The 13,830-nt window shown below is 31.5% G+C and overlaps 1 protein-coding gene across 7 annotated transcripts in view; it reads right to left on the bottom strand.

Annotated features, from left to right (window-relative positions):
• The window catches only part of trio (trio Rho guanine nucleotide exchange factor), a 323,623-nt gene that overhangs the window by 216,223 nt on the left and 93,570 nt on the right, over window positions 1-13,830 (bottom strand). For all 7 annotated transcript variants that reach the window (XM_088188191.1, XM_088188194.1, XM_088188195.1 and 4 more), the window contains exons 11-12: window positions 7,919-8,110; window positions 3,583-3,779 (exon numbers count right to left, since the gene is read on the bottom strand). In XM_088188191.1, the coding sequence (XP_088044317.1) occupies window positions 3,583-3,779; window positions 7,919-8,110 (389 nt within the window). The remainder of the gene's footprint in view (window positions 1-3,582; window positions 3,780-7,918; window positions 8,111-13,830) is intronic.

The raw sequence follows: 13,830 nt of genomic DNA, 5'->3' as shown, positions 1-13,830 counted from the left end.
ATTGCACTTTTTCACTAGTTGTTTCAGAACTGATTAAAATTATAATAAAAATAAAAATAATAAGGTTAAAAAACGAGCAAGTTTCCAATAGTTTCGCGCTAGTTGGTAGAATTGACAGACGTCTACCAAACAACCGCGTGCTCCGGAGGAGCCAGGCCAACTGTTATGTGGAGATCTCTTGCGTGTACCCCTCCTCTCGCTATTCATGGGGGTGAAAGTTAGTAATGGACGATTTGTTTGGGCGAAACATCAAAGCTACATTTTCTAAAACTACATAAGCCGCTATTTAATAACACAAAAAAATAGATTTAACTGTCGGTAGAACGTAAAATTACAGAGGGAGTTGCTCGAGTAACTACACGATTTTTTTTATTATATGTATTTAGATGTATACAAATCACATTCCTAATTAAAATAAAAACACTCGTAAAATCAAAGACTGAAACTAATATTATTTCAATTAAAAAAATATTTAAATTAACTGACAGGCGACTTATTTATACATCCCTCATAAATTAACTGAACTAAAATTGATTACGAAAATCTACTGAAATACTTTAATTGATTATTAATTACTAAAAGATAAATCATAAAAAACGCTGATATCTCGTGGACTTTTAAAAAACAAATAACAAATTCATTTCGCGTTTCTTGTATTTATTAATTAATGAAATAATTGAATTTAATAAATATGTACACTATAATAATTAAATACATTTACTTTAATAATATCTTAAATATAAAATAATAATTTGAATGTACTTAAAGCTTGGACATTTAATTACTCTAATTAAAGTGTAATCAATAATATACTTTGTACTACTACGTAAATAAATAAATTAAACAAAACACTTCATTAATAGATTTTTACACGAAAATTTAATTAAAGCTTTTCCAAAATCATATCAAATTATAAATTAAGGCACCTTATATTTAAATACGAGTATGGTTTTATTGTAGTCACTGAAACATTAGATTAGGGGGTTAGATGTACTCGTGGAATATTTTTGTAATATTTTTTCGTATGCTAACGACAGTGTTGTTAAATATGTAATGAAGTTTTGAACGGAGCAAAGGTTAACAATGTGAATTGTTTTTAACATTTTTTTAACTTCGAAATAATTGAAAAAATCTTGCAGTGCTACTCAATTAAACATCCCTTAATAAAAATAATAGTAACCCTATTTAAATCAGATCTACTATACTACTAATAACAATCCATTTTCAGAAAGCTTGTTATTTTTTGTATGAAACGATTTCTATAAACAGGCAGCGACGAATGTAATTTTTGTATATTTTCAACAATAAAACCCTAGTAGGTGTTTTTTGTGATTTTTATATAATAGCGTTAAACAACATGCAACAATTCAAGATCAAATTTTAACTTTAAAATTAAATAGCGTGAGACTGACACAGTTAATTGGATAAAGACGGTCATTGTCAATAGCACACAATTCGGGCGTTGTTTTTTTTTTACTAACTATTGAAAGGAAGAGTTTATGCTAATGACCTAGTGAGTAATGTGTCGCAAAAAGTTGACCGCTATTGAATTGATGGAAAGTCAACATGATAATTCAAATTCGAGTATATTTATTTGTTCGAGATTCAAACTATTTTAAAATTGACCGAGACCACAATTGGCACATTTGTTAGCCCCACATGTGGAACAAACGTACATAGTGTGTATGTGTGTCAAACGAATCTCAGAAAACAATGGTTCAGAAATGGACCGATCTCATAATGCGCGACGTTAGAAATACTGGTTTCATAGATTTTTTTATTTATTCATCAGTTTCTGATTCTTCTCCGCGTTATTCACGAGACGAGAATTGCGTTCCGGATTTCTCGAGATTCGCTCGAAAAAATCACCGCCTAATTAATTAGCAATTTTCGCACACAATAAATTTTAACAAGGCGATGAATTAATACTCACACACAATACATCCGAATTTAATGATATAAACAAACGAGTTAAGATTGAGAACTGGTGTAAATGTACTGACATGAAAATGACTGGTTCAATATTGTGTATTATTAAGCACATATGTAAATACATATCCATATATTGGTATGGTAGAGTATATAAAATAATGTTAGGAACCAAAATATCGATATTTTACGCATTGGTATGTCAGAGAGAGCTATTAACATATATAAATATATGTATAAATATTTATATACCTATTTGTCTATAAATATTTTGAATTTGAAAATATAAAAGGTTGAAAATTATTACCTTGATTATAATGTTTAATACTTCTTATCCAATTTAAGCTTAATTTTATTTAAACCATTATGTAAAAAGAAAATATAAGTTTCTTTTTGTTTTCATTATGTGTCATTTAATTTATTGTATTCCATAAAAAATAACTTAATTACTTTAGTTGGAAGAGGTAACGGAAAACTTCTACATAAACGCAGTGATCCATCTTCTTATACTGTTAATGTTAACAGTACGTCGTCTATCATTAGTAAAAGTTACAATTCCAGTACTCAAACATTAAGATTAACAATCTCAGTGTCAATGATCAAACAATGACAACGAATGATGTTTTCCGTATTATTGTACAAATTTATAATCTCTATGTATCATTTAAATAGCGTTTGAAATGAAAATACAGCATTATTGACTTCCTATTACATGGTGTCTTAACCTATGAGACTAATTTGGGTCGAAAAATATTGTTAACAAGCACAACAGTATTATTTTTCAACTAGCAGAAAATATATGTTCCTAATTTAAGCTAAGCATATAGATCGAATCTTAAACATTTCTCAAATTGTGCAATAATAATATTTAAACTAAAGAAGAGTGGAGTAAAATATTCTAATTCTAAAGACTTCAGAATAGAAGAACGAGAGCGGTGCTTTAAAAATGTAAGAAATTAGAATAATCACGTGCTCAATATTATGAGAGTATTCGTATATATATATAATATATACATAAATAAAAAATATAATATATTGATACAAATAGTGATTTGCATCGGTGATTAATTAGACCCAAGGAATTAACTATACCACTGTTTAGATAACCAAATTACTTTAGAATAAATAAGTTAAATAAATAGAATGTACAAAAAAAATACTTATGAATACAATCGGATGATTTTCAATAAGACAGAACAACTCATTGAAATAGTTAGCTAAGGGACATTTTGCTACAGTTGTACTATGCTTAAAATTAATCTAAAAATATAAATGCAACGTTGAAAGTAGTACAGATTTTTACACCATACGTGCATGATTCACTGCAAACTAAGAACTTTGAAACATGGTAAGCTTTTAAAGTTTATTCATAGTCAAGTTTCAGAATAATGAAATTGTATTAATAAAATATCATTGGGTCACTGACCATGACTACGCTCATTGCAGTATCTGGGTTAATAAACACTGTTTTTATATGTTGATACGCAAGTGGGACTTACATAAATCACGTCGACAAAGTAGGGAAAGCAAATACATAATACGAATCTGTAACACATCTCCGGCGTCAGTCATGCTATGCTGATTTGAAGATGTCAGTAATAATTATAATAATTAATCTCCGGCTCGGCCTTGAATATAATTAGTTGAGTTTACCTTAGATCTTGAAGAAGAGCTTCTCCGTGCGAAATGGTGGTAGCACAAGCGTCCAAGCTGGACTCTCTGAGCTGAGCGCACTGTTCCAGGAGTCTTTCGGCACCTTCGAGTCCTTCTCCAATACAACTGTCGTCTCCTAGTTCTGAGCCAAGATCTCCTCCAAGCTCGTTTCTGAGAGAGTCCACCCATGTGCTCAGCTGTCAAAAAAAAAAAAAAAAAAATTCATTAATTTTGTCGGGACAATCCACAATCGTTACGTCAAAATTAGTTATTAAATATCAAAGATTTCATTTCGACTATCGACTACATTTCAAATATATGTATCTATAATGAGTTTGATCGTCAGGGTTAAATAATACTCGATATGATCTCATGGTTTCCGAGGGCGCAGGATTTACTTGTATGCCTACCGATATTAAAGAAACACATTTTGGAAATCCTCTATCAATACTTTATTATTTTATTTAGTGATTAATATTAAATTAACTATTATATCTTGTTGAATTCATCTTCATGATTCTACACGCTTTATATGTTCGTTATCCATGCACTATATTTACTCTATTGTTATTGTGAAAAGTCCTCGTCCAAGGGACGTTTCCGTTTCCGCTTATGCCGCTTATGTTTTGGGAAACAATGACCGTTTGTACATAATGTGCACTTGAAGGGTCTAAATCGCTCGCATAAAAGCTCTCTTGTCGAACAGCTTGCGACAGACCATCAAAAGAAAATATGAATTTCATATTATATGCTATATATGTATACAGACACACACACTATATATATATTAACGTATAGTTTTATATTTTTGTGTAAGTTTTTACCGGATTTATACAACACGTTACTTAGGTTTTCGATATGTGAGGGCTTTCGTATCGCGCCTTTCTTACTCGCCCCTCATTTGCCGACGTTTCGACCACCGATGTTGTGGTTATCATCTTGGGTGTAATTTTAACCCTATCTTGGCCGCCGCAAACTCTTGATCTATAACGTCCTTGATTTGTTTTAAAAAAACACAATATTGAGTAATTGTATTTTATTTGGCAGCAAAAAAAATTATAAAAAAGGCAAAATATTTTTATCATTAAAATTACTTTTAAAGAAAATAATAAAATTAATAATTAAAATACATACTATATGAGAATACAAAGCATTGCGGAGGCTATTAAATTGTCAATCTCGACTTATGTGAAATAATATGAAATTAATAGTATTTTAATGGTCCTTGTATGTATGTGGAAATATATTTTTAATTAAAATTAGGATTGATTAAATATGAATACACTACCTAATGAATATTATTATTTTTAGTACATATTGCCGTTATAATTATAACTAATGGCATTTAAATAACTTTTAAATGTTTACATTTGTTTAAAAATAGGTTTAAAATACATATAAATATATATAATATTATATTTATTCCTACAAGTTTCTTTGTCATTAGTAAAAGTCTCGTCTCTTTGATGTGTATTTTAATAGCATGAAAAACAGACAAAACAAAACAGTTTTTTACCGTACATTTTTAATATACAACTTTTTGCGGGTATTTTTTAATGAAGTCGCGTATAGCACAGGGTTTGTAAGGTTTTTAATTTGATCAAAGGGAAAAAACATGCACATAAAATTCTTATTTAGAGTTAGCAAAAACCATTTGGAGCTTTTTTCTCGTTAATTAGATCACGAGGCAGATTTACCAATTATCCCATGGGGCGTATATAAGTTTCTACTTGTTCAGGATCTAAATATATTTTTTATCAAATTCCAGCAGAAAAAGCAAGGATATTGTTAACTATTCTATCAAATAAAAAGGTTTGATTTATTCAATAGTTTATAGACAAAATGCTAATGAGAGCACTATAGATATTTTAAATAATAATAAATAATCGTTAAGATATTCTAAATAAACCAACTATAGTTTTAAAACATTATCTTAAGTAAGGTTCGGATATTTACTTTAGATTAGATACAACGCAACAGTCAAATTAAGTTTTAACGACAGTTTAGAGAAGCAAATAATTTCACTAGCGCTCTCAGTTAAATTATATTATTGCTAGTAGATATATGTATTGAATAAAAATATTCCGATAGCCATCTGCATTTTTATTTTTTTCCATCTAGGAAGTATTGCATCGATATAAATAAATGGTTGTCGAAAATAGCAAGCTATAGAAAATAAGGCGGATTAGATAAAATTTTTTAGTACAGTTTCTTGATTTTATCGATAGGGAATTCCGTTACATAGGGACGCGCATTGTCGTGTTGTAAAATTATTCTACTTCTGTTCTATAAGTACAGGTATTTTTTACCAACTCAGCTAATCACAATGTAAGTTTGCTGTTATTATTTGGTCAGGTTAGAGTTTCGTAATGCACAATCCCTTTGCAATCCCTCCATACACACAAAATAACTTTTTTTTACAGTGGGTCCGGTATTCAAGGTAACGTTTGCTACTTTGGATAACCACTGTATTTTACACAATACCTATTTTCCATATCCGGTCATCAAATAATCGAGAAAAGGCAATTCAGATTCAAAGCTCTTGAGATATGCGGATACGAACTTTTTTCTTCGCTCAAATAGTGTGGAGCCCATACGCCTTCTATCCAAGACTTCCTTATCATATTAATGCGAATTACACTGGTTTAGTTTCTTAGCCAGCTGATGGATAGTTTCAGTATATTTGCTTTCATTTCTGCAGCTAGGATATAATCATCTATCTTTGCTTGTTTCCCACGTCCAGGCCCATTCTTGATATCGTAACTTCCCGTTCGTTTTTTCACAGAGCTATGCCATACAATTTTCCTGTCGGCGAATTTAAATATCATTTTTTCAATAATCCAAAGAGGTTTTAATTTTGATCTTTTCCGAACTAATTAAAATGTAATGTATTATAGCAACAGCTGTTGTTGACAATTTTCTCTACGATTTAGTTATAAATACGGGAGCCTGAAATTCCTTCGTAACTTCGCCTTGTTATCAATCGAAAAAGATTGTTTCGATCTGGTCCTTTATAACAAATTATCATCCTATTAAATTTTGTTCTCCTCAACGATCATTCAGTTCTTTGTTGAATAATAATATACAGATGTACAATAACATACTGTATTATTATAATCATATATATTATTGCAATAAAGCGAAGTACCTCGGAATAACATTAGATTCACGCCACCACTGGAAATATCATGTCAAGAAAAAGCGTGAAAAGCTAAACATTAAATTCGGAAAGATGTACTGACACTCGCCGATGTCCGTTGAAAACAAACTACTTCTGTATAAGCAAGTCCTTAAGCCGGTGTGGCATCCAGCCGTGGGGATGTGCCAGTAAAACTAATCGAGTGGTGATTAAAATATTCCAAAACAATATACATAGCTGCATAGTTTACGCGCCCTGGTACATTAGAAACGCTTATTTCCACCGTGATCTTGGTATATGGACTGTAAGCAAGGCAATACAAAAAAACAGCAACAGCCCATCAAGCGAGGCTGCAAGGGCATGTCAAAGAAGAAGCAGTTTGTCTCTTCACCTTTGTAAACCGAACATGAAGACTCAAGAGAGTGAAGCAGCATGAACTTGTTCGGTGATAAGTTATTGTGATCCAAAGAAAAGTTTGTCATGGATCAATGTGTTGACAGATAGATTGTAATAGAAAATATGTGTATATTTTACAATTTTTTTTTAAATTTATAATAAAATGTCCAAAGAAACACAGATCCTTTGCATTGAGTTTGGATCTGAAAACTGTTATGATACCAGTATAAACTTTAATTCTAGTAATAAATTGATTTTTGTTATTTTAACTTATTATATTATTTTTATATAAAATATTTTTGTATCGTTTTTCTGAATTGATTCTTTTGAGCTAAAAAAGGTATTTACAATTGTCAGAAACTATTTTATCAAAAACAAAAAAAGTTTTTCAATTAAAAATTGGTTTCTTTTCGAAATTGCTTTTTTTCTCGAACATTCTTTCTTTGATGAAAATTACTTAGATGCTCAAGATTCAATGGGCTAATTACATCTGAGTGCATATTGCGGTAACCAATAGTTCAACCTCTATTAAGAGAGGAACGATAAATTAATAACATAGGGGGCAAAATCACCGTTCGCTGGGACTGCACTACCTAGATTTTTTTTATTTTCTCAGGTAGTTGTGAAATCACTTGAGACAGAAGTAGTAGTAGTATTACGAACCATAGATGGGTAATTTACTAAAAAGCATTCGACGGATGTGAAAGCATTTTAGAACGGCTCAGTTTGAAGGAACTCGATGCCAGACGGCCCAAGTGGTACCAGGTGATCGACTGTTTATGGTGTTTTAGTGGCTCTTACCTCTTTCTCCCTTGTGTAGAAGAGGACGGCCAGATGGAGTCTCCTCCTCCTCTGGTGCACCCTTGCTGCAAAAGCTACCACGTGCCTTTGGAGCTCACGCGCAGCAGCGTACACCCCTTCAGCTTCACACTCGCCAGTCTGCGCCAGTTCCTCGGCTGCGGCCAGCAATTTTTCAGCGTTTGTATAAGTATTCTGAAACAAAAATATAAAATAATTTCAAGTATAATGAAAACGAATCAATTATAAATAACACGCAATGACTAACCTAACCTTGCACTAAGAAAGTTTATGTATCTCGGATACAGTTATGAAAGTACACCGCGGGAAAGAGAGAGCATTTTTAAAATGCAAATAATTATTACTATTATATATTAGCACATCTCAAAAAATCCGTTAGTTACCATTTTAACAATATTGAACCATTCGAAACCAATCAACAAGGGAAAAAAGCTAGATAGATAGGTGCCCAAGGAATTAATCGAGGGTCAGAATAGAAATCGTTTGAGAGATACATAAATACAATAGCGGACTATTACGTGTGATAGAAAATGTAATATATTTGACAATTGCAAACGTTCGACACAATGAATCGATAAAGATGAAGTGTCAAAACCGAATGAGCAACAAAAAACTAAATGTGTCTATGTAGTGGTTCAGTGCTGATGTTATCCACTACAATCGATTGCAGCGGTTACATATATGATATGACTAATTGAACAAAATATCATGAAACCGATATTTCGGTAATGATTGTGGATACAAAAATTGTGAACCCGAAAATTTTGAACAGCGAAAATTACGAAAATTGCAGACACAATCATGAATTAAGTTTCCGAATTTAAAAATATATGTACTATGTTTATTAAAGAAACTGAATTTCAAAAAAATACTAAAGCTTCAACGATAAAATACTATATTTAATTCTGGACAGCAAAAATTTCGCACATTAAATCATTCAATTAAAATTCCGCATTATAAGATATGTATGTTTATTAAAGAAATTTAATCGTAAAAAATACTAAGCCACCGACGATAAGATAGTATATTATAGAGTAAAATATAATAACACAAAAATACAATATAAAAATATTTACATATATTGTATTTTTATTATAGGGAAGCGGCAAAAATTAAATTAAAAAAAAACATTATTTGTTAACATGTAATCTTCCATACTTTTAATTTTTCAGTTCTGATTATATATTTGCGATCTGATTATATATTTGATAGTGTCTTTAAAGTTGGCTAATTACAATTCATCATATAAGTCAATTAAGCCTCACTATTTTATTTAAAGATAACTTTTTTTAACAAAAAATTCCAAAAGTTTACACTCTAATTGTATAGCTATATAGTTTTTACCGATAATCAAGATTAGAAGCAAAATTACCAAAAATATTGTGCAGTGCGACAAAATGTATTATGAACAGGCAAAATCTAAAATATGTTAATTTGAAGTAAAGTTGTGGATCTGCTGCTGCTGATTAACTCATTCCAGAAAAATTAAATTCAAGAAAAAAGTTTTGATATGTATTTAACGATTTATGAAATTGTATGGACAATCTCAAGCGTTCAGAATTATTTTTTATATTACGGATACCGCAAACTCTGCGCGCGTTAGGTGCCATTAAAGTTGCTATTTTATGTTATCAATGTGTGTTCTAAAAGTAGTATAGTGGAATCTCGGTTTTCGTAGATAATCCGTCCGAAAACAATCGTTGAAATCCGAAATCGACGAAAACCGAGGCATTTGTAGTATGTATTAACACTATAATAAATATAAGTAAATTTCAATATAAAATGCTTATAGAAATATTTTTCGAACTTTTGATCTTTACTTCACGAATGGCCTTGACCGTGACTCGCGACGTTGAATCCTGGGTTAATCTTTGTATGAACAATAAGGTCTTAAAGCTATCTCTCTCTTTCGCTCTTATTTCGTCAAAGCCACGCCTCGACCCATTTCAGTCAATTTGGGGAACGACACGGTCGAGGTCGATGTATTAATACACGTCCATTTCCAGTGGCGTAAATCGATCATAATCGCACCGTAATAAAAAAACGCTATGTCCACCTGTAAATAATGTAGGCTCTCCTTAGATGGAGTGGCAATAAAGTTACGCGTAATTAAATTTGACATTCTTGGAGTCAGTAGGTGTGCAACATCCACGAACGTGAAGGTCAACTTAAATTTTAACTTGAATCGAATAACCTAAATTATATTCCGATCTGAATATCATATTTATCTCAGAAGATCGGTCAAAACACGAGAGTGCCATATTTGGTGTCGTATAACGTTTATGAATGAACGATAAAAAAATAACTTGGGATTAAGCTGTTTTGCATTGCTATCATAAAAAATGAGAAACATGCACTTATGAAACAAGTGGTTCATAACTAAATCATAATAAGTTTAAAAATAATTTATTATTATATTTATAAAATAATCTATACAATATGTACCTATGTGATAATAACTATTTGTAAATTTTATTATATTAATATTTAAGATAAGATTGAATACAATAAAGACAATGATTGAATGCCAATAGTATGAGTCAAAACATGTTACAATAAATATTCATAGACTGCGGAGTAAAAGGGATATATTACTTTTAAGATAGTTATGTAAAAAAATACACTAAATTAATACATGTGTAAGAAAATTTTTGTGCATATTTTTTTATATAAGTAAAAATAGAGGGATGTATTCTAAACGACAGGCAATGTCAGGGCAAATTTTCGACAACTGAATTGTGCGTGATCTACGATTAAATCCTTCATCCTTCATCCACATTTTTAGATAATTGATATTTTTTACTTTTATGTATAATACATATAAAATACCCATGAACTCGAAAGTCCTTGAACCTAAGATGTTACTGCTTAAAGTATATAAAATAATATAGATTAAGTTTGTGTGTGTGTAAATATTATGTATATCTAAGTTATATTGGTATTTATTACATAAATATATGTATCTTACATATTGTTTTTTTAATTTTATGAATTCCAAAATAATCGAGAAATTTAAAAAGCAAGTGAAGCGTTATACATATTTAAAATAAAATTAACTTATTTATTCGAGTTACTGTTTGTACCTCTAAAATGTACGTACATATGTATGTATGTTAATTTTTAATAAGCACTCTCTACGAGTACTCTGCTTTACCACTCATTAGCTAATACTCATGTTGAAACGCTAGGGGAGCGTGTTTCGGAGCTAATTCTAAAATTAGAGATGCTCAAACTTCTGACATATTATATAGTACATATAATTATTATAACATTATGCAAGATCTAGATTTTAGAGTAGTGTTTCATAAAACGTCAGGGTTTGAAAAATAAAATATTAAACTTACAAAATAATGATAAAATATTATAGAATTAAGCAAAATTAATCGGACCAGTACCTCGTAGCTTACGTTGAATATATTAGTACAATGCTATCGTAATAATACATTACGGTCCGTTCACGCGTTTTTGCGTGCTAGTGAAATTTTGCGGTCATTTAAAAATAGTGTAATTTAAGCTTATAAAAATACCGTGTGAACGTTATACATACTTAAATTTTTATTTGGAGATGAAAATACACATATTTATAATTGATTTGGTAGCGTGAAAAATTATACTAATGATAAAAAGCACAAGGACAAAAAGAAGGTCCACAATGCCTGGGTGCAAATCCAGCAAATTAAAAAAATCCGAAAGAGGAATTAAGGAAATTATTTGCCACATACAGGGGCTACAATAGAAAAATAACATCGTCGCCTAAATCTGGCGCTGGAGTGGATGGTGCATTGCAATAATCTACCATCTCTTTTTTACTCCATTTGTTTTATTTTTTTGTGTTCAAAACACGCATTTAGATCGCACAAAACAGAGGACGTCATCCACGTCGGAGAGCGCGCACACGTATGAGATCCTCTCGAAGTCGCATGAGAGTGTGGAACGCTACTCGGACCTCAGTCGATTTCGCCTCGGGCAACTTCGAAAGAGTGTAGAGGAGGCATGTACGATACAATTTCAGGTTATCGGTGTACAGCGAAAAGTTAAAATAAAAATACATAAAAATGATTAGAGGTTAGAGCCATGCGGAACTCTAGATGGGCTAAAATACTCTTTTGACAGATATCTATCATAACCCACAAACTGACAGCGATTCCATGTAAATTGCCATGACCAACCTTGTCAGCACCTTTATAAAAAATCATAAAGATGGTATCCACTTGAACTCCCGAGACTCGCCATCTTCGAGATTAAAGGTCGGTGACCGTAAATCGCGTGGGACGAAAACCATGCTATCGGTCCACCAAGATTTGCGATAGTAAATAGAGATATCAGAAAAAAAATCGGTGTTTCTTGGAGAGCAAGATAAGCAATCTTAATAACAAACGTGAATTAATAAAAGTGATCATACATCTACATATGTTATGATATTTTTCTAAGGCTTTCATTGTTCTTCGTGCGTTTTATCTTACTTGCACATTTATCGTTAATGAAATGTGTTTAAAAGTTAATTAATAAAAACATTCTGAAAAATAACAATGTCAATTATTTATGGTTATTTTAAACATTACAGAAAGTCCCTCCAGAAACACCACGAACGATACAATAATAACACACGATGAAACTTGATAAATGTAATTGAAAGCAAACTTCTAAGACTATTTTAAAATATAATTGTAATGTATAAAATACATCACACTCCATCTCCTATATATGGCCTTGAAAGACGATGAAAAGTAAGATTAATTAATTTTCGCATGTTAGATATTCAAAAACGATATTGTGCTCGCGCGCTATAGTTTGCTTGTACACTCTTGGAAATTACAACAGCGAGGGTCCCTCGAGCGCTAGAAGGGGATCATATAGAAACAGAAAAAAACCCTCGGTGAATCCAGAGAGAATTGTCGGACTGGAGAGTGTAAGCTTAATATCCGTCCTGTTGGTAGTACGTTTTGCGACGAGGGTACGCCAGACTGTATTATACGCTCTTTTGTATGTCCAACTACATCCCCTGAGGGAAAGTTTAACTTCGCCAATATTGAAGGTGCATCCGACACAAATCTCATTTGTCTCGAAATAAACCATAACACGATTCACCAGCGGCGGGGTATAGACTGGCAATAGCCAACGACAAATTGAATAGACTAATTAACAATTTTAGTTGCCTAGCAGATATTTATCGAATAAATACTATATGATATAGCCTTTTTTAAAATAAAGGTTGATATGTTGAAATATCCAGAATTGGTATGGCTATATAAACTAGTTCTTAGAACATTTTTTCCTCAATATACTATAAATGAAATAATATGATATATACTATTTACACGTACATTTATTAGGTTGATGCAAAAATCCGTTTTAACAGTACTATTCCACAGAAAGTGTATATGGTCGTATCCTGTGTTGAAACCGATCTATAATTTTTAATCCCAAAAATGCAGTCTCTGCCTAACTCCAAGTGAGTCTCATTTAGGGATCGGATGTTTAACAGCCTTAATAGCCGAGAATTAAAATAGTATACGACATTGCATATTACGTGATATTAAGAAGGTAGTAGTTCCACTACTACGGCTAAAAACAAACGTTTAGTATAGGTGAAAATGTATCGTTTCTGGCTTAATTAATAAGTTTCGAAATGTATCCATGGAAAGGGAGTCACGCGCTGGACGTCACAATGAAGTTAATGACGAATATGTCAAGGCCACATAGATCTAGATACTCGACTGAGCTCAAGAGAAATTGTAGAAAGATTGAATATTGACCAATCGAGCGATATAAGACATCTCCATAAACTGAGGATGGTGATAAAGGTCAGCGTTTAAGTATCGCATAATGTGTTATATGAAAATTGTACTCCTCCCGGTCCTTAACAGTTTCTTACAAGACAAAATCGAAAATAA

This window comes from Plectrocnemia conspersa, unplaced genomic scaffold (genome assembly GCF_051122295.1).
Source record: "Plectrocnemia conspersa isolate PC_06_02 unplaced genomic scaffold, ASM5112229v1 ptg000006l, whole genome shotgun sequence".
In the NCBI taxonomy this organism is placed as follows: domain Eukaryota; kingdom Metazoa; phylum Arthropoda; class Insecta; order Trichoptera; family Polycentropodidae; genus Plectrocnemia; species Plectrocnemia conspersa.
This window is presented reverse-complemented; position numbering and strand designations above follow the sequence as displayed.